The following is a 23,512-nucleotide window of genomic DNA, read 5'->3' as shown; positions in this document are numbered from 1 at the left end:
CAGTTACACTATATCAGTGAAAGCATTACAACAAATGATCATCTAAAGCATCCATTGCTTTTTCTATCAGCCATAAGAACAGCACATACTTTGCCAAGGTTACATAGAAACAAAAATCCCTATGAATAAATACAGGCTCACTTGGTAAGGTCTGTTATATGGTTTTTAACTTTATTTTTCTTCACATGAGCTTAGCAGTCCCTGAAAAGGTCAGATGAGAACATCTGCAGCATATTAAAGTTACAAATAAAAAAATTTAAATACCAAGAATTTCTTGAGAGACAGTGACATCTTGTGGAAATTATGACCTTTCAAAGTGAGTTATTTAAATTGAATCCAATTTATACTGCCTTTCTTCATACTTTATCTACAAGGCTGTCAGTCTGGTCACAAGTTCCACAACAAATAATCAACACTTTAGAGAAACACATATGCTATTTAAGGGAATAAAATCACTGCATTAAACTGCAGGGAATATATAAATAACTTTATTGTAATACAATTTTATTAAAAATGAAGGCATTATACTAAAATTATATTTCTGGTTTGCAAGATAACAGAGTGAAAAAGGATCTGAACTTAGCCTTTTTCTATAGCGAAATAAGTTAAAAAAAAAAGTACTTTGCACCTAACAACACATAATTGCACACACACACTTCATGTACCACACAACATTCCTAGCACATTTTTTCCTATTCACTTCTGGATCTTAATATTTATTTTTGGTGAGTAGTTTGTGACATAGGTGGTATATTTAGTGGTGGGCTGCCTGACATAGAAGTAAAAAGGTGACAGGTCTTAAAAGGTAACTGCCACGTGAAGGCCAAGCAAAACAATAACTATAAAGAACTCAATTATAGCTTGCCTTTCTTCTGTTTTTGAAAGGAATGGTAGATAATAACAAAATTTTAATGTAGTAACTATTATAACAATAATTATATTAATTATAAGAATAAAAACCACTTATATTGAATTTTTTATTATAGAATATATGTATTAAAGAGTAATGCCACTATGAGCCATAAGAATAAGAAAATCTCATGACATGTAAGGATACAATCAAATGGCATAGTTAGATTTTATACCAGATTACAATTTTATAGCTCTCAAAAGTTGTTCATAAGCAGATTACATTTATGCAAATATTTATTATAGCTACTTAGGAATTAACATAAGCTTTCTCACCTCACTCAAAGCATTACATAAAAATATATTCAAATTCTGCATGGAAAAAATTTGTGTAAGATACAGTTTTCCCCCACTTCTTAGAACTTACAATCTTGTTGAGGAAGCACCACATGAAAAAATGCATACCATAGGGTAATAATAAGAAAGCATATAACCAAAAGCTTCTATTATTTATATGAATACCACATAATATGGAATCAATATTGGGTAATATGATCAAGTGTAGCAGCATAGTATTGTGGAAAAAGAATATGATTTAAAATTTAAAAATTTGATTCCAAATACTAATTTTTCTTAACTTAAGCAAGCCGTTCAATCATTCTGGACCCCAGTTTCTTCAGGAGTGGTTGGACCAGATAAATGCTAAGTTTCCTTCAAGTTCTAAATCCTATCACTACAGTACAAGAAGTATTTGGGAAGATGAAAAATAAAAGAGAAATGGTTATGGTTATGTATGTACGTAAATTCATTACCAAAACAATGGTACTATTAAGTTCAACTTTAAACTTTTTTACACACACATATACACACACACACACACACACACACACACACACACATCTCAAACTTAACATTCAGAACAGAATTCATTAACCTTTCTCTAAACCCATTACTAATCAGAAATTCTCTATTTCTGTCAAGACCACCACCACTAGAACCCTGACTCTTCATTCTTCTCTGCCTCTCCTTTATCCAGTCACTTTATGCCATGTCAACTCTACCTGAGTAGGTCAATTCATTTGCATACAGAGCCAGCATTCAAGTAGAGGAGAACTCCAGAGCTACTGCAGTAACTTCCTAATTGTGGATTTACAATCCACATTCCAAAAAACCCCAAAATTGTTATTTTTAAAAATATATGTATGAAAGTGCCAGAAGCGCCAATGGAGGCATATCCTTAGTATAAAATACAAACTCCTCTGACTGGCATTTAAAATACTTCACAATCTCACTCCAACCTATCTTTTTTGACTGATTTCACATAATTCCCCACCCCTGCATAAAATGCACATGCATTTTATATTCCAGGGTATCTAGCTTATTTTTTGTTCCCCACACATGATTTACTATTTCTTGCCTCCTGTTCTTTTATATAGGCTATTCCTTATTCCTCATTTCTAGAATACTACTCTTCTCATCTCCACATCTAGCTTCCTTAAAGGCTCATTCTGATGTTACTTCCTACCCAGGGCTTTTCCTGATCACCTCCATAACCCTTATCAAAGACTTGTGCTTTCTACCACCTTACTTACTTTGTACATATTTTGCATTTATTTGCCTGTGCACCTGTTTTATCAAGTAAGGAAAGTCAACAAGTATTTATTAAGTACTTAGTATGTGCCAGGCACTGTACAAAGATATACTCAAAAAAGTATATACACTACCCACACAATGAAGGTAAAAACAGTCCAAGCTCTAAAGGAACACAGTCTAAGGGAGACAACACAAAAACAATTATGAACAAACAAGATATATACAAAAGAAATTGAAGATGGTATCAGAGGGAAGGCACTAAGATTAAGAGGACTAGGAATGACTTTTTGCAGAAGGGAGTGTTTTATTTGGGATCAGAAAAGAAGGCAGAAATAAGGACTGAGGGACTTGCAGGCATCCCAAATGGTAACCACTGTGATACAATGAAAATAGCAGCAGATCTGAAATAAGAGTAATAAGGTTCAAATCCTGCCTCAGTCACTTATCAGCTCTATGACCTTGACTCAATCAAAATAACTTCTCTGGGTCTTAAGTTTCTTTGTCTCTAAAAGAAGGTTAGACTAGATGGCTTTTAAAAGTCCCTTCCAGTTTATATAATCCTATTATTCCATATAAACTACCCAAGCCTTGGGACTAATTCATTAGTGCCTTTATATCTCAAGGGCCTAGCATTGTGCTTTGAATAAAATAGTTATCAAATTCATACTCCTGCCATATATTATGCATTTGAAAATTGTGATGAAAGCCAAGGTAACTTTTAATAGAAAGCTTTTTACTTAACATACACCTGAGTCTTCCTCATTCAATCAAGTCTTTTTCCACTCTAGCCTATCCTCTATCAGCTGCCAGATTGATTTTCCAAAAGCCTGGGTGGGACCATGCCATCCTCCTATCTTCTATAAGAAACTGAACATCACTCAATAAATTCCTATTTCCTCCAGAAGCAAATGAAAAAATCTACTGGTTAGCTTTAACGCCTTTAAAAACCAGGCTTCTTCTGAACTTTCTTGTATTTTTGCACTTCATTTCACATCATGTCCACTACATTTCAATGATACTGGTGTTCTTGCTGTTCCTCACACACAGCACTTCCATTTCCTCAAGCTTGAAATGGTTTCCTTCCTTACCTCTGCTTCTTAGCTTCCCTGGCTTCTTTCCAGTGTATACACCCACACCCACATCCATATTTTGTATGTCTATAGTTCTTTTCATGTAGACTTCCCAATTGAATTTTGTGAGGTATCTGAGTTTTGGAGCTATTCTGTCTTTTCTTTATAACTAGCCCATAGAACAGTGAATGGCATATGGTAATTGTTTAATAAATGAGTGTTTACTGACTGAACACTTAAAAGTAAAAATCTATGGAAAATTCTGACAGAGATAAAATTTTTTTTTCCTCTTTAAGAAGTTGTTTGGTGGTCTATTTTAAAATTAATTAATGCTATTAGTTTACTTTGTCCCATTGTAATCAGTCTATAACATCCTAAAGGCACAATTTACATGATCTTAGTTTTGAATTATTACCAGAAATAGATTAAATAGAAAACAGATTTCATATTTTAAAAGTTTATTTTATTCACTAAGACTATCTGTACTTACTTGTAAATTCAAAATTATATAAATTGCAAAAACATATAACAGGTACTAATTATCACTGCATTGTCAATATTTTATTTTTCAGAAATCATATCTTTAAAGGAAAGAAAAAGAAATTCCAAACATCAACCTTTGAATTGTTAATAGGAATCTAAGTATTCAATTTCATAGAAATGATTTTCCACTTGTATTATATTTTAATCTAACAGGAATCTGATTCATAACGATGAACTTCAATAAGACTCAAAATTATCTACTAAAAGGCCCAACCTATATACTTCCCCCCATCCTGAGGCTGGGGTTAAGTGACTTGCCCAGGGTCCCACAGCTAGGAAGTGTTAAGTGTCTGAGACCAAATTTGAACTCGGGTCATCCTGAATTCAAGGCTGGTGGTCTATCCACTGCGCCACCTAGTTGCCCCCCCTAACCCATACACTTTTTAAAAATTCTACCTATATATATTTTTTGTTTACATTTTTTTTTTATTAAAGCTTTTTCTTTTCTCTCTCTCTCTCTCTCTGGGGAGCTGAGGCAACTGGAGTTAAGTAACTTGCCCAAAATCACACAGTTAGGAAGTGTTAAGTGTCTGAGGACAGACTTGAAGGCTGGTGCTCTATCCACTGCGCAATCTAGGTGCCCCAAAACTTTTTATTTTCAAAACATATGCATGGTTAATTTTTCAACACTGACCTTTACAAGCCTTGTGTTCCAAATTTTCCCCTCTTCCCCCCCCCACCTCTTCTCCTAGATACAAGTAAGCTAATATATGTTAAACATGATAAATATATGTTAAATCCAATATATGTATACATATTTATATAATAATTTTGCTGCACACACACAAAAAATAAGATCAATAACTACCTATATTTTCAAAAAAATGATTTTTATATTATACCTTTCTTGGTACCCTATTTCATTCATAAGAAGCCTTTGGAAATATAATTAAGCAAACAAATGAACAAATTCTCTGGTTTTTAATATAGCTATTCCGAGTTAATTGGGTCATGTGACACAGTTTCTATGTGACTGCAAAGCATAGCTATTTTTCTTTATACTCTTTTGGATAGCTATCTCTGAGATTTTAAATTTCTATTAAACATTAGGTTCATATTTACAGCAAAAATCTATTCATTTAATGAAAACCATTATATCATATATTAATATTCTTTACCTATGTAACATTATTTACATGAAAAAAACAGACTACTTATATAAAATAAAGACATAATTCATTTTAAAAGACATAATTTTCAAAAGTTGTATTCTTTATTATTGCCATAAACAGAAGTTAAAACAAAATGACTATTTTTAATGTGCCTTATTAATGTGTTCATTTCTAATTCATTTCTAAAAACTACATCAAATATTAAAAGTTCTGATGCTATTCTATGATCCTAGATGTAATAGATTAAATAGCTAGGGTTACTTAGTTTGCATTTTTAATCCAAATAGTTCGTTTAGACAAATTTAAAATATCAAAATTCAATGATAACATTATAAGAATAAGGTGATCAAAATGAGAAAATGCATAAATGAATAGCATTTATTCTAGATACAATCCAGGAAAAATTGCAAGGGTAAGGTATAGAATTTGGTCTCACATATTTTGAGAGAAATGGGTAGTCTCTTTTCAAATCCATTGCAAATAAGGGCAAAGAAAGAAATAGTAAAGAATATAATCTATAAAGAACTTGACTTTAGGTCCCTTGAAAGTCAATTAACTAAATTAGACATATGATATTTTAAAAGTTTAATAACTTTTTTTTTAAGTGTGGAATAACATAAAAGCCACTTTGACACAATTTCACAAGTTTTATTTCGGTTATTAAATCCTAAATTTTAGAATAAACCTTTGAAAAGACCAAAGCAGATTATGTCTAGGAAACAATTAGCCTAAAGCATTAGACAATAAATCATAAATACAATTATTACAAAAGCAAAGATTGTCTAAGCAGAAATCTTATAAAAAATATGAAATATTAAATGCACACACACACACACGTGTGTGTATATATATATATAAAGGAATTCTGCCAATAAAAATTAAATAGACTTTAAATATCTGATTGATTTCAATAAAGGTCCCATTTTTTTTTCCTAATATGCCTCATATCCGGGTCTATACCTGGTATAATTTTTCAATATATAATATATGTATTACTTTTTTCTGAAAAAATAATCTTAATAAAAAAATAATAAAAGTATGTCTCAGAGATCCTATTGGTAGTCTTTTAAAAGAGATTATAGGGACTTCTGGCTAAGATGGTGGCAAGGAGGCGCATAGCTGCTTGTGCTCTGCGTTTTCTCTCAGAATTTACTTCATGATAAGCCTCAGAATTAAGGCTTGACCAGAAAAAAAAAAAAAAACCCCTACAAATAATTACCAACAGAAGACATCCCTGAAATTGGCCAGAAAAGGTCTGTGTTTGCTCGGGGGAGGGGATGAGACGAACAGACTGGGCGGAGGCTAAGGGCAGGCACCTCAAACTGCTCAGATTGGAGGGGAGAGGGGTGCAATCTCTGCCATACAACCTTTAGCCCAGTGTGGATATTCGTCTTGGCAGCAAGCCAGGATCAGCAGAGAAGGTGTAAACACCTGAGGTAAAGAATAAAACCTCTGAACGCTAGCTTCTCTCCAGACCTGGCTACCCCCACCCCCACCCCCACCCGGAGTGACTCAATGCATTCTTAGAGCCTCACAATGCAGCCATCACTGTGCCTCGCTGCTGTCTCCCACAGTCTGTAGAGTAAGCCCAGTAACACCATCCAGCCCCATCCCCAGAAACAGACCAATTGTTTCTCTTGTCAATTTGTTTTCTTTGATTCTGCTCTGACAAAATGAACAAAAAATTTAAAAGGGCTCTAACCATTGACAGCTTCTGTATAGAGAGAGAGCAGACTTCAAACCCTGAGGAGACTAAAAGCAGACTTGTCTCCAGAGGAATCCCCAAAGGGGGATATAGCTGCTCCTCAATACACAAAACTCTCTTAGAGGAAATCAAAAAGGCTCTCACAAGAGAGATAGAAGAGAAGTGGGAAAAGGAAAGGGAAGCTTGGCAAGAGATTCTGCAGAAGTCATCCAGAGTGGATAAAGAGATCACATCATTGAAAAATAAAATTAGTGAGTTGGAAAAAGAAAACAGCTCTCTAAAAAATAAAATTGATGAAATGGAAAAAAATTCCATGGAAGAAAAAAACTCACTTAAAAACTAAATTGGACAATTGCAAAAAGATATAAAAAAAAGTGAGTAAAGAAAATACATCAATGAAAATTAGACTCGAACAAGTAGAAATGAACGACTCAAGGAGAAACCAAGAAGCAGTCAAGCAAAAAATGAAACAATTGAAAAGAATGTCAAGTACCTTATTGGAAAGACAACAGACCTGGAAAACAGATCCAGGAGAGACAATTTGAGAATAATTGGACTCCCTGAAAAATGCGAGGAAAAAAAGAGCCTGGACATTATTTTCCAGGAAATTATCAAAGAGAACTCCCCAGACGTTTTAGAAACAGAGGGTAAAATAGACATTGAAAAAATTCATCGATCACCTACTGAAAGGTACCCTAAAATCAAAATGCCAAGAAATATAATGGCCAAGTTCAAGAACCATCAGAAAAAGTAAAAAATACTGGAAGCTGCTAGAAAAAAGCAATTCAGATATGGAGGAGCTACAATAAGGATAACACAGGATCTAGCAGCCTCCACATTAAAAGAACGAAGGGCCTGGAACATGATATTCCAAAAGGCTAAGGAACTTGGTATGCAGCCAATAATAATTTACCCAGCAAAAATGAGCATCATTTTCCAGGGAAGAAGATGGACATTTAACGAAATAAATGAATTTCATCTATTCTTGATGAAAAAACCAGACCTACACAAAATATTTGATCTTCAAATACAGAACGCAAGAGATTTCTAAAAAGGTAAAAAGAAATATTGAAAACTATATTTCTGCCATAAAGATATGTAAGAACACATGTATAATTTGGAAAGGAAATTATACCATAAAAAAGGGTAAAGTGGCGGTACTACATCTCATGAAGAGGCAAAGGTAACCTATTATATCTGAGAGAAAAAAAGGAGGGGGATGAACATAGTGTGTATCAATAGACATATTTGATTTATGGTGAAACTTCTTCCACTTCATTGAAAAGTGGGAGGGAAAGAGTAAGCTAAGGGGAAGGGAATACAAAAATTGTGAGGAAAAGGGGGTAAAAGAGGGGGAGGAACTTTAAGGTGGGGGAGAGATACTAAAAAGGGAGGGCTGTGAAAAGCAAGTGGTGTTCACAAGTTTAATACTGAGTAGGAGGGTAAGAGGGAAGGAAAGGAGAAAGGCATAAGCAGGGGTTAACAGGCATAAGCAGGGGTTAACAGGATGGCAAGCAATATAGAATTAGTCCTTCTAACCATAAATGTGAATGGGGTAAACTCCCCCATAAAGAGATAGCAGATAGCAGACTGGATTAAAAGTCAGAATCCTACTATATGTTGTTTACAGGAAACACATCTGAAACAGGGTGATACATTTAAAATAAAAGTAAAAGGGTGGAGCAGAATCTACTATGCTTCAGGAGAAGCCAAAAAAGCAGGGGTAGCCATCCTCATCTCAGATCAAGCAAAAACAAAAATCTAATTAAAAGAGATAAGGAAGGGCATTATATTTTGCTAAAGGGTAGCATAGATAATGAAGCAGTATCAATATTAAACATATATGCCCCAAGTGGTGCAGCATCCAAATTCTTAAAAGAGAAATTAAGAGAGCTGCAAGAAGAAATAGACAGCAAAATTATAATAGTGGGAGATCTCAACCTTGCACTCTCAGAATTAGATAAATCAAAACACAAAATAAATAAGAAAGAAGTCAAAGAGGCAAATACAATACTACAAAAGTTTGATATGATAGATCTTTGGCGAAAGCTAAATGGAAACAGAAAGGAGTACACTTTCTTCTCAGCAGTTCATGGAACCTATACAAAAATTGAACATATACTAGGACATAAAAACCTCAAAATCAAATGCAGTAAGGCAGAAATAGTAAATGCATCCTTTTTAGACTACAATGCAAGGAAAATTACATTTAATAAAAAGCTAGGGGAAAACAGACCAAAAAATAATTGGAAACTAAACAATCTTATACTAAAGAAGGAGTGGGTAAAACAGGAAATCATAGACATAATTAATAACTTCACCCAAGAAAATGACAATAATGAGACATCATACCAAAATGTGTGGGATACAGCCAAAGCAGTAATAAGGGGAAGTTTTATATCTCTAAAGGCCTACTTGCATGAAATAGAAAAAGAGAAGGTCAACAAATTGGGCTTACAACTAAAAATGCTAGAAAAGGAACAAATTAAAAACCCCAGACAAACATGAAACTTGAAATTCTAAAAGTAAAAGGTGAGATTAATAAAATTGAAAGTAAAAAAACTATTGAATTAATTAATAAAACTAAGAGTTGGTTCTATGAAAAAACCAACAAAATAGGCAAACCCTTAGTATATCTGATTAAAAAAAGGAAAAAGGAAAAGCAAATTGTTAGTCTTAAAAATGAAAAGGGAGAACTCACTATTAAAGAAAAGGAAATTAGAACAATAGTTAGGAGCTACTTTGCTCAACTTTATGCCAATAAATTCGATAACTTAAATGAAATGGAAGAATACCTTCAAAAATATAATTTGCCCAGATTAACAGAGGAAGGAGTAAATAGTCTAAATCGTCCCATTTCAGAAAAAGAAACAGAATAAGCTATTAACCAACTCCCTAAGAAAAAATCCCCAGGACCAGATGGATTTACATGTGAATTCTACCAAACATTTAAAGAACAACTAACTCCAGTGCTATATAAACTATTTGAAAAAAATAGGGATTGAAAGAGTCCTACCAAATTCCTTTTATGACATAGACATGGTACTGATACCTAAACCAGGTAGGCTGAAAACAAAGAAAGAAAATTATAGACCAATCTCCCTAATGAATATTGATGCTAAAATCTTAAATAAAATATTAGCAAAAATACTACAGAAAATCATCCCTCCCCAGTATGACCAAGTGGGATTTATACCAGGAATGCAGGGCTAGTTCAATATTAGGAAAACTACTAGCATAATCGACTATATCAATAACCAAATTAACAAAAACCATATGATCATCTCAATAGATGCAGAAAAAGCATTTGATAAGATCCAACATCCATTCCTACTAAAAACACTTGAGAGTATAGGAATAAATGGACTATTCCTTAAAATAATAAGGAGCATATATTTAAAACCGTCAGTAAACATCATATGTAATGGTGATAAATTGGAACCTTTCCCAGTAAGATCAGGAGTGAAACAAGGTTGCCCACTATCACCATTACTATTCAATATTGTACTAGAAACACTAGCCTCAGCAATAAGAGCCAAGAAAGAGATTCAAGGAATTAGAGTAGGTAATGAGGAAATCAAATTATCACTCTCTGCAGATGGCATAATGATATACTTAGAGAATCCCAAAGACTCTGCTAAAAAGCTATTAGAAATAATTCAAAACTTTAGCAAAGTGGCAGGATACAAAATAAATCCACAAATCCTCAGCATTTTTAAATATTACCAATACAATCCAAGAGCAAGAGATACAAAGAGAAATTCGATTCAAAATAACAGTCGATAGTATAAAATATTTGGGAATATATCTACCAAAGGAAAGTCAGGAATTATATCAGCAAAATTACAAAACATTTGCCACAAAAATAAAGTCAGATTTAAATAATTGGAAAAATATTTAGTGCTCTTGGATAGGCCGAGCGAATATAATCAAGATGACAATACTCCCTAGACTAATTTATTTATTTAGCGCTATACCAGACTCCCACAAAACTATTTTAATGACCTAGAAAAAATAACAACAAAATTCATATGGAAGAACAAAAGGTCGAGAATTTCAAGGGAATTAATGAAAAAAAAAAAAAAATCAAATGAAGGTGGCCTAGCTATACCTGATCTAGAACTATATCATAAAGCAGCAGTTACCAAAACCATTTGGTATTGGCTAAGAAATAGACTAGTTGATCAGTAGAATAGGTTAGGTTCACAGGACAAGATAGTGAATAAAAATAGCAATCTAGTATTTGACAAACCCAAAGATACCAACATTTGGGATAAGAATTCATTATCTGACAAAAACTGCTGGGAAAACTGGAAATTAGTATGGCAGAAACTAAGCATAGACCCACACTTAACACCACATACTAAGATAAGATCAAAATGGGTCCATGATTTAGGCATAAAGAACAAGATCATAAATAAATTAGAGGAACATAGGATAATTTACCTCTCAGACTTGTGGAGGAAAAAGGAATTTGTGACCAAAGGAAAACTAGAGATCATTATTGATCACAAAATAGAAAATTTTGATTACATCAAATTAAAAATCTTTTGTACAAACAAAACTAATGCAAACAAGATTAGAAGGGAAATAACAAATTGGGAAAACATTTTTGCAGTTAAAGGTTCTGATAAAGGCTTCATCTCCAAAATATACAAAGAATCGACTCTAATTTATAAGAAATCAAGCCATTCTCCAATTGATAAATGGTCAAAGGATATGAAATTGAAACTATTTCCACTCACATGAAAGAGTGTTCCAAATCACTATTGGTCAGAGAAATGCAAATTAAGACAACTCAGATACCACTACACACCTGTCAGATTGGCTAAGATGACAGGAACAAATAATGATGAATGTTGGAGGGGATGTGGGAAAACTGGGACACTGATGCATTGTTGGTGGAATTGTGAAAGAATCCAACCACTCTGGAGAGCAATCTGGAATTATGCCCAAAAAGTTATCAAATTGTGCATACCCTTTGATCCAACAGTGCTACTACTGGGATTATACCCCAAGGAAATACTAAAGAAGGGAAAGGGACCTGTATGTGCCAAAATGTTTGTGGCAGCCCTTTTTGTAGTGACTAGAAACTGGAAAATGAATGGATACCCATCAATTGGAGAATGGTTGGGTAAATTATGGTATATGAATGTTATAGAATATTATTGTTCTGTAAGAAATGACCAGCAGGATGAATACAGAGAGGCTTGGAGAGACTTACATCAACTTGATGCTGAGTGAAATGAGCAGAACTAGGAGATTATTTTACACTTCAACAATACTGTATGAGGATATATTCTGATGGAAGTGGATATCTTCAACATAGAGAAGAGCTAATCAAATTCCAATTGATCAATAATGGACAGAATCAGCTACACCCAGAGAAGGAACACTGAGAAATGAGTGTAAACTGTTAGCATTTTTTGTTTTTCTCCCCAGGTTATTTTTACCTTCCGAATCCAATTCGTCCTTTGCAACAACAACAACAACAACAACAAAATTCGGTTCTGCACATATATATTGTACCTAGGATATACTATAACATATTTAATATGTATGGGAATGCCTGCCATCTAGGGGAGGGGGTAGAGGGAAGGAGGGGAAAATTCAGAACAGAAGGGAGTACAAGGGATAATGTAAAAAATTACCTATGCATATGTAGTGTCAAAAAATGTTATAATTATAAAATTAATAAAAAAAGAGAGAGGTCATAACTAGTAGATTGACAAAAGTTAAAGACATTTTATTTAACATGACAATAGAGAAAAGAATACTCTTACCCTTCTCCTCCCATTCTTGTTATTTTTAGGCGAAAATCTACAGAATTCAGACTGGGAGGTTTCCATTTCAAAATATCATCACACCGACCAGGTTTGTATTTCTAAAGTAAATTTAAAAAAAAAAAAAAAAAAAAAAAGAAAGAAAAAAAAAAAAGGAATGGTTGCAATTGGATCAAATATTTTGAGATCATAAAAAAAATCAACTCAAAGTACCCACAAACTTATTTATCTATATATCTATCTATCTATCTATATATCTATATATCTATATAGATATATAGATAGCTATATATCTATATCTATATCTATATCGATATAGATAGATATATATATATTGCCCCCTCTCCCCAGCTGAGGCAACTGGGGTTAAGTGACTTGTCCAGGGTCATATCTAAGAAGTATTAAGTGTCTTGAGACCAGATTTAACCTGATTTCAGGGCTGGTGCCATTATCTACTGCACCACCTAGCTAGTAGTTCAATATTATTATTTTTATACTCTTCAATTGAATTTGAGAAATTAAAATTATATATTTTTACTCCTGAAATTACCTTTGTCAAATTTGTTAAATTTAGTTAAACAGTGAAGCAGCTTAGAGTTTTTCAGAGATTTCACAATAATCAACTGAACACATTGCATTGTTATTTCTCTTATTTCATTATATTGTAAATATTTAATCAAAACTATTTTAAAATGCTTATCATGAAGTCTTCATAATGATATAACCATAATTCCACTTGAAGATTCAGAATATGTAGGAAATTTTTTCTGTAAGATGTGGCCCTAACCTTGAAAATTGTGATCATCATTACTACCATCCACAGAACCACTAAATGAACTTCAAGTACTCAAAGGCATATTAGCTTTCAATAAACTAGACTAATCAAAATACTTTCCCCTGATAAAACTAAAAATCTTTAACCTACCCTTTTAATTCCACCATATGTTTATTCATTCATACATTTATTCACTTAATCATGATGCATTCTGACACATTCAACATGTATTCTATGGCACGAAGTTATCTGCTAAGTATTAAACATTTTCACTAGCTCACTTCCCTTATAATAGCCCTATAAAGGAAGTAGTACACATTTGAATTCTATTTCACATATAAGGAAAGGCTAAGAGATTTTAAGTCACTAATTCATCATGTTTTTATGTAGTGAATAAAATCTAAGATTCAAATTTTCTGCTTCTAGCTAAGCTTAATATTTTTCTCATTCTATCAGATGGTCTTATGAGTTCACATCTACATAATACTTTGTAACATAAAGAGCCTTCTTTACCCTGAGATAATCAGTGTTTTATAATCTCCATTTATAGATGATGAAGTAGACTTTGAGAGATTGTGATCTGTTCACAGTGAGAGAGTCAACAACAGAATCTAGATTTGAGAAAAGTCTTCTGATTCCTCTTCCAGGATTATTTCTAGTATCTCTCTCTTAAAAGGAAGAGAACATGAGGAACCAACTCATTTTTGACTATTATAAATTCAAAAATTAACCTCAAAAATCCTATGAAGGAAGGTGCTATTTGAATTGAGAATGGAATTTTGCTTGTGGTGTAGGAAATGATGAGAATTGATTTAGAAAACCATAGAAAGACGGATTTAAGAAGGAAGATTCTATTCACCTTCAAAGAAAAAAAAAGACATGAGGAAATAAGCATAGTACAGACTTACATATATGTGTATTTTTATATGTGTGTGTATCCATGTTAATTGTAGCCTTTTTAAGCATGTGGGACAAGGAAAAATAAGGTAAAAAAGTACACAGCAGAGAACAAAAAAAAACCAATAAGGAAGCCAAAGAAAAGCTTGGCAGTTTTAAAAGCCATGTGTTGTATTTATTATATAGGTTTTCTTGAAATGGAAATTTAATGTTTTATATTGAATTCTCTCTGTCCATAGCAATGTTTTTTTTTTTCTTTATACATTTTGTAATTTAAATGTAAAGCTTCAAAAAATTTGTCAATTAAAAAAAAAAAAAAAGGTTGGACTAGATGATGCAAAATCCCTTCAAGTTCTATATCTGTAATTCTTTGGTAAAATCTTTGCACTTAAAGCTATGATCCTTATTTCTTAACAATTAGCTTAAACCTACAGTAATGGATTTATATTAACAGTATCATAAAAAAGTTATTTATCAGTTTAACAACATATACTCTAAACAAGACTAGAAATTTATTTTCCACTGTATTTGTTAAAAATAAGAGAATATTTATGACAAATAATGAATAACAAAGTAAAATGATGCTTCATTATCACTGTGAAGAAGTGTAATTTTATCATAAATAACAGACCTATGTGGTCTTGATTTTCACTCATCAAAAAAGCATATTAAAGTCATCTACATGAAATTAATTACATAGCTCTGTTGTGGAGTAAAGTTGATCAGAAATGCACAGAATATTTATTTTCATGGTTTTAGAATAAAATAAAACCATGTTGTACTGGTATTTTTATGGGCTCATCAGGCACAAAGCATCAGTATGGGTCAAACAGTTTGCAATGTTGATTCCCTTTCTCTTCTATTCTACAAATTTTACGCTTATTTATATATTATTTTCTATTACAGGATTTTCTATTTCAGGCCCACTGCTGGTACCATTACACCTAATTGAATACATTTACCATAAAGAAGCACAGATGAAATACATGACATCAGTAACTACAGAAAAAACAAGTCAAAGCATCATTTTTAAAAATCAGAATGTTCATTAACAACCTTCTCCTTCTGAGCTCTATTTTTTATTTCCTTCTCCTGTTGAGAGGGAGTCAACAGCATTTCTTTTTGGTATCATACTTAAAGAAATAATGCAATTTTTCACAATTATGCTTTCTTTAGATTCTGAATGTGATCAAAGCTTCAAGTTCTTAAAAATAGGAATTTATGTTTCTGGTTTTTTTTCCCCTCCTTAAAAGTGGATTAATACAAATAACAGAGTCCAATTCAATACATTTGCCATCAACTAGTAAGTATTATATAATAAATGCCAGTAGTATGATAGGTATTTGTAAACACTAAGAAAGTATTACAATAGTGGCAATGTGGCACAATGAATAGTGTTGGTTTGACTCTCTAATGAGTAAAAAAAAAAAAAAAAAAAAAGACAGGCGCCCAAATCCTGCTTTATAAACTGCTTGTTAATGATGCCAGCCAAGTGATCCTTGCCTCATACATATCTAAAGAATTTTATTATTAATTCTCAGCTAGGTTGCCATAAGGTTCGGTGGAAGATAATGCGTACTAGGAATACCCTACAGTGAAAAATTATAGATACTTATATTAGTTTAATAAAAATGTTATTAAATAACATTTATCTGGTATAATGAGTAATGAGAAAAAAATTTTAGAAAAGTAGATGTCCAGTTCATTCTGAAAATCATAAGTTTTTAACAATTTCTAATGAAATTAAGTAAATCTCTCAAAAATGTCACAACTGAGTTGTTTAAAGATATGAAAACAATATACATCAACAAAAATTATTAATAAAACAAAAACAAATTTATTTTCAACATTACATTCTATTATACCTGAGATTTGTGCAACCTCCATTTATGCCCGAGAAAAGTTTTGACCTAATCAACTATAAACGGACAGCAGATCTTTAGTCTCACAAGAAAATAGCTACAGAAAATACAAAAAAGACTAATTTCTGCTTTTAAGAGTAGGAAAAGAAAAGGAAAACTGGAAGCACAGGAGTGTTAAAAATGAAATTATTAGAGAAATAGAAGTTTGACATTCTATCTCCAAACTATCAGACAAAAGATAACAGAAAAGAGAAAGTGCCAGAGGAGCTATGAGAAAGTGTAAAGGGCTGAAACTCTTGAGTTAATGCACTGAGGTTGGACAATGAACACTTGAGGCTAATTACCCATTGGACAATACTCTATAAGAATATGCTTGGAAAATGGCCCTTCCCACTATCCTGTGCTGGCCCAATCGTTAGGAGTATTCAGAGAATTGTGGGAGGGACTAGGGGGTAGAGTGAAACTAGCCAGAGTCACTTCTGGGCAAGAGGCAAAGAGGTGAGGTCGAAGAGATCCTGAGTCCATCCCCCTTCACTTCTACCGCTAAAGACCAAGGATTTTTGCTTATCCTGACTCCAGCTGATTCTAAGGTATCCACACTAAAGCAGTCATCACAAGGAAGTAGGTGGAGCTGTGAATGAGCACAACCATTCTGGAAAGCAAACCAACAATTCCTAAAAAGTTACCAAAATTACATATCCTTTGATTTAATTATACCACTAATAGGCTCAAGCTCTCCAAAATGAAAGAGGAAATGTAAAAAACAACTTCCATAGCACTTTTTTCAAGGTAGAAAAAAAAATTGGAAATTAAGAGGATGTCCTATTAAGAGTAATTAAACAATTGTGGTAAGTGAATGTCATGGACTATTATTGTACTACAAGAAATGTTGAGATAAACAGTTTCAAAATAAACTGAGAAGACTTAAATGAACTGGGGACAAAGCAAAATGATCAGAACTAGGGGAACATTTTATTTAGTAATAACTTTAGAGAGAAATATAACTTTAAATAACTTTAAAACTCTGATCAATGCAAAAGATAAACTATGAGTCCAAAAGGATGAAGATGAAACAAGTCACTCATCTCCTGAATCTCCTGACAGAAAGGTAATGAACTTTTAAAAAATGAAACATTTTCACACATGGTTTTACTATTTTTTATTTACTCAAAAGAGGAAAGAAAAGATTTATGTGGTGGGGGGAGAGAATGAGAAGGGAGACAAACAGTAAGAAACAAAATGTACCCTCCAAAAAAATCTTATGTTACAATAAACAGTTTTTTAATGATACTGTCTTCATTTTTCTCGACTTCTGAAGTAACACTAGAATTGTGTTATGTAATTTTCTGGCTAGTCATTATTCCAACAAAAATGTGTCAAACACTTTTACTATAAGTCTGTCTACATGAAGCTGACCATTTAAAAATAAAATTTAAACTGGGCAAAATTTTTATCTAATTTTTCATTCCTTGAGATAAGGATCTTTTCCTCAGAACAATTCACTAACTTTAACAACTTTCCTTCGATCTCACTTAACAATTGTGGAAACAGATAGATAGCTGTTATGTGATTTGCCCATGGTCACAAATCTATTAAATATCTGAGGCTGAGTCTGAAACTCAGTTCTTTCTAACTCCAAGCTACTCTAACCACTATGTCACCTATCTGCCTTTCACTGAGAAAAATCGAAGCTCAATGAGGTTGAATCACTTGTCAATGGTCACAAAAAGCAGCTTGGGTTAGAGCTAGGACCCAAGAGCAGAGCCATCTGAGTCCAGTGTCCAGATATAGGTAACACTGGTGATTCTATCTCTTGGACCATTCTGAATTCTGGCTACAAACTACAAATATAGGTTGTTGTCTCTCTTTTACCCTATTTCAGGATTTTGCATTTATTAACACTAAAGTGAACCTTTCCTATTACCATGAAAAGTAGTGACTGACCTATAAAGAATTGCTTTTTTCCCCCTTTACTTCCTCTCTAGTTGTTTCATGAATCTCTGTACTGAGAGATAGGCTATATATTGCACTAGATTTTCAACTACCCTGATTGGAGGAATGAGCAGTAAAGAACAAATTAAACAACTTTCTGTAAAATCAAAGATTATTTCACTTAGTAGAGCAATGGTCTTACCGCCCCCCCTTACTAAACAGATCTGAAGAGAAAGGAGTGAGGTTAAAACAATGATTTCATCAGTGTGAAGGACTCCCTAAAGTGAAAACTTTCTTCACCAAAGGAGATCATCAATTGGTAATCTTATGAGTCTGTCTGAGGGCACTAAAATATTATCAGATTAGATACTGGCGCAAGGCAGGTAATAAACCCAGGACTTCTTGATTCCAAGACATGTTTTCTATCCATTAAGCCATGATATCTCTCTGTCTCTGTCTCTCCTTCTCTCTATATACAAATTAGGTTAATATTTTTTTAAAAGCAACTGAGAAGATAATAAAACTATTGATAAATATAGCTAATTCTTCAAGTGCATAGAAATCTTATTAAATTATTATATTATTATTATATTTACACATGTATTCTGAGCCATTAAAATATGAAAAAATATTAGATAGGCTTTCATAGATGAGTTATCAACAGCAGAATACATCTTCAATTATATAACTGACTGAAATGTAAAGAATGCATAATCCTGCCAGTTACTATATGATGATTAAAAAAATAATTTGATTTCTCCTTAAAGGTTCTCCTTCACAACAGGGAAGGAAGGGTCCAACAAATTATGGTACCAGGGCTGAATCCAACATATTCATCTGTTTCTGTATTCCAGTAAGCTAAATATGTGGGGTTGTTTTGTTGTTTATTTTTACATTTTTAAATGCAATATAACTTTGTTGTAAAATGTAATGAAATTAATTAAAATTGAGCAGGTAAGCAACAGTCAAATATTGGACAAACTGCAGATTTACAATGACTCATGAATCCAAAACTGATTAACAGAAAGAAAGCATTTTAAGATTCACATTTAAAATGTTAGGCAGCATTCTCAATACATTAAAATATTCCAAAGAGAGAGAGAAACAGACTTAAAGTAAAGTAAAAATTATTGATCAATTATCACTTGTTCTATCTAATGTATCTTCTCTGAAAAGATATTATCACAAAATTAAATAATGACTTAAGGAAAAAGTTAAAAATGAAAACAAAAAACATATGAACCAATATCAACCTTACAGCTAGCATAAAAATCTAAAGAAAATGTTATTACTGTAATGGTTCATAGACCTCTTTTTCTCTAGATGCAGGAAGATATAATTGACAACTCTTTAATATAAAGAGATTATAATTCTGTGCCTCAAAGAATTAATTTTATAATAAAAATATCAATTTTTCCAAAAAATTAGTTTTTAATATACCAAGTGAAATATCATTAGATAGAAATACTCATTTCATTCTAATTTTGAAGGAATTTTCTCTGAAAGTAAATAATATTGATGTTAGTCCATATAAATTTACTTTTAATATTGAATTAAATTCACAATTGAATTAAATTAAATATACATAACACACAAGTGAGGTCTTTGAAATTGAACGTTCCTAAAAGTCACCAAAATCAGTATTATTTGTTATGTGATCCTCAAAATATATTTATATTGATATTTGTATCTTTTTATTCATTCAAGCGAATTTTATACATTCCTATAAAATATGCTATCAATAACAACTTAGCACATCATATAATTAGTATCTTAAGTCTTTTAAAAATAAATATTTATGAGTCTTCAGATTTAAAATATAGACTCTAGATTAACCATAAACAAGAGGACAAACACATTTCTTTAAGATACATGTTCAATGTATAATTATAGAGTAATGAGTTTTAATTACATTAAATTCACCAGCATGTACCTAGATTAAGATAATTGCCACAGCTATATTTAACACACACTTTCACTCTGTCCCTGTCTCTGTCCTCTCTCTCTTAGTTCTTTAAGAATTAATCTGGTTATACCAAGTAAAATGTCAATTTCAAAACTTCAATAGGGGGAAGGACAAATGACTGACAACAACTATCAATGCTTATGTGATGATAATAATATTCAGGGGAAAATGATAAGAATGACCTTGCTAAGAATGAAAAACAATTAAGTCACAAAATCTACTATATTAAGAGGACAAAGCCAAGATGGCAAAGTAGAAGCAGGCACATATCAGAATTCTACCAAATCCCTGTCCAAAAATATTTTTAACAACATTTCAATGTCAATTTTTGTAGTTGTAGAATCAACAAAAAGTCAAATGAAACAATTTTCCACACCAAGAAAACTTGAGAGATCAATAAGAAAGGTCTACCCTACCCACCTGGTGGCTGGCCTGAAGTGAAATTAAGGCTGCTCTGCTGTGCCAGCAACAGCCTTGTGAAAGGCTACATCAAAAAGTAGCACTAGCTTCAGGAGTTCTCAACACACAGATGCTAAAACTGAGGAGAAATAAAGTGCAGGGGCCTATCTCCTGTAGTGGATTCAGGATCCAATTTGAATTGGATCTTAACTAGTACCAGATCACAGTCCCAAGACAAAGAGAAACATTATGCCACAGCAGGGGAACAGAGTCCCTGATCACAGTTTCAGAACATAGAAAAGTGGTTATGGTCATTTACAAGTAAGGATCTTAATCTCAATTCCAAGACAGAAAGCAGCATTGTAGCTGCAGGAGAGTAGGGGGTTTGGTCACATTCTAGGGCCACAAAGGATACTAGAATTGTGGCTAGAGATAATTAGGGTCTGTTCCTGGATAAAGACCAAAGCACAGACCGAGAGAGCAGTGCTATATTTCTCCTTAGATCTCACCACCTTAAAAGCACAGAAAGCCTAAATGCTGAAAGAATTAGCTTGGAAATGAGAAACAAAAACTATAAAGCTTGAAACAATGACATCCTGGGAGCATAGCCCAATTTTAACATACAGTTCAAAGTTAAGAAAAAGGGTAGAAAAATTAAAAAACAATAAAAAAGAACTCGAGCCTAAAGCCACTATGGTGATACAACAATATCAAAATAGCTACAAAGCCTCAAAAGAAAAAACAGAATTGAATACAAAATCAAAAAGAACTTCTAGAAGAGCTTAAAATGAAGTTTAAAAATCAAATGAGGGCAACTACGTGGTGAAGGGGATAGAGCATCATGATCTTAGACACTTAACACTTCTTAGCTGTGTGACCTTGGGCAAGTCACTTAACCCTAGCCTGGGGGGGGGGAATCAAATGAGATAGAAAGAAAAAAAATGGGGGGGGGAGAATGAAATGCAACAAAAATTTATGAAAAAGTCAATAGCTTTGTAAAAGAGGCACAAAAGATGCTAAGGAAAATAACCCCTTAAAACACTGAAATAGTAAAAGAGGTAGAAAATCTGACAGAAAAAAATAAATCCTTAAAAGTCAGGATTGGGATAACTGGAAGCTAATGACTGAATGAGACATCAAGAAATAATAATTTTTAAAAGGTCAAAATCCTGTTCAAAATTGTAATAGGCAGTTGGAGATATAATGCTGGATGTCAGCAGAGAGATTAAGACTATACACTCACATACACATACAGATACATACATATATATATGTGTATTTTGAAATTGACAGTATATAGATAAGTGATTCCATGGAAGCTGATGAGATTACCATGTATGGGTATGGAATAAAAATGAGCCCAAGACAGAGTCTTAGAGGACAACCACATCTAATTGCAATATTTTAGATAAAGAGCTGACAAAAAGGGAAGGAAGAATTATCAGATAGGAGAACCAGGATAGACTATAACAGAAACTTAGAGAAAAAGATTATGAAGAAGAAAAGGATGACTGACAGCGTCCAAAGGCTATAGAAAGATCAAGCAGAACAGAGAAAAAAGACCAATGCATTTAGCGATTATCAGGGCAGTTAGGCGGGGCAGTAGATACAGCATTGGCCCTGAAATCAGGAGAATCTGAGTTTAAATACAGCTTCAGACATTTGATACTTACTTGGCTATGTGATTCTGAGCAAGTCACCTAACCTTGAATGCCTCAACCTCTCGTCCCCCCCACAAAAAGCTATTATTGGTCAGCTTAAGAGAAAGCAGTTTTGACTCACTGAGATCAGGAGAAGCTCTGTATAGAGCTAAGAAGAGGAAAATAATTGAAGACATTGATTGTAATTTGACTTCTTAAAGGAGGTAGCCCAAAGGGAAGAAAAGATTTAGAAAAACAAGTGGTGGGCATGAACAAGTGGTGTTTGAGGCAAGGTCACACATTAAGCAGAACAAGAATTCAACTCCATATCCTGATTTCAAATACAGCACTTTATTTGCTAAAAGGCAGGTGCTACACAATATCTCTTAAATACATTCTAAATCTCAAAACCTAAGAATACAGCCATTCTTCATGCATGCACTGATTTTCCTAGCATTTTCAAATTAATACTAGCCCATCTTAGAAACTCTATAGTTTCATGTTTCCTTTATAACAGTAGAAAAGTTACCAATCAACAAGCACTCTAAATTTACTATATTCCAGTTATTATTCTAAATGCTAGAGATTTAAAAAGTGTCAGAAGAGTGAAGAGAAATATTTCATATCCTTAAATTAGCTTATGTTATGATTGGAGTAATGAAATATACATAATCAAGTGCATATGCAACATTTGTAGGGACCATGGAAAATATTAGAAATGAAGGCATTCTGAAGACATTCAAGCAGTATTCACTTTCCCTGTTGAGATGATAGAACTTCCTCTTTACAGCTGAGCTAATTATAATAAGTTGAATATATGCCATTTAATGGCATTCACCAGTACTAGTACTATGAAATATAATCTTCATAGGCAAAAATTTCTTAGCAAAAGAGGACATCCAAATGAAAGAATAAGTGACAGGCAACATAATATTTTAATTATTATAAAGGCCCGGAAATGTAGTTTCCAGTAACAAATTTACATATAAAAACATATAATTTATTATCACTTGCTGGTGGCTTTCCTGTTATTAGTTTCATTGATTTTAATGGGACTACACTATAAAATATATATATATACACATACATACACTCACACACATATACATACATACAATAATTTACCATACTAAAACTGGCACAGAAAACTGGATAAATTTAAAATACAATATAAATTCAAAGAAAATAACAGATGTAGCAGAGATAAGGAGAAATGTGGCAGTAAATACAAAGTAGAATAGAAAAAGTGTTCAATATGAGACTAGAAAACTTTTGTCACAGCAAGACATGGAATAGGTTCTTGAATTCATCAGACATCTAGGTTATGGTCCATGTGCAAGATAAGAAAAGTAAAAACTATTACAGTCTAGTGAATGAAAATTAGTA

At 32.8% G+C, this 23,512-nt stretch overlaps 1 protein-coding gene across 2 annotated transcripts in view; it reads right to left on the bottom strand.

Moving 5' to 3' along the window:
- Positions 1–23,512, bottom strand: part of RNGTT (RNA guanylyltransferase and 5'-phosphatase) — a 313,552-nt gene that overhangs the window by 108,436 nt on the left and 181,604 nt on the right. For both annotated transcript variants that reach the window (XM_074310316.1, XM_074310315.1), the window contains one exon: positions 12,656–12,756. In XM_074310316.1, the coding sequence (XP_074166417.1) occupies positions 12,656–12,756 (101 nt within the window). The remainder of the gene's footprint in view (positions 1–12,655; positions 12,757–23,512) is intronic.

The sequence above is a fragment of the Sminthopsis crassicaudata genome, chromosome 4 (genome assembly GCF_048593235.1).
Source record: "Sminthopsis crassicaudata isolate SCR6 chromosome 4, ASM4859323v1, whole genome shotgun sequence".
NCBI lineage: Eukaryota > Metazoa > Chordata > Mammalia > Dasyuromorphia > Dasyuridae > Sminthopsis > Sminthopsis crassicaudata.
Note: the sequence above shows the minus strand (reverse complement) of the source record. Positions and strands in the feature narration are given on the sequence as shown.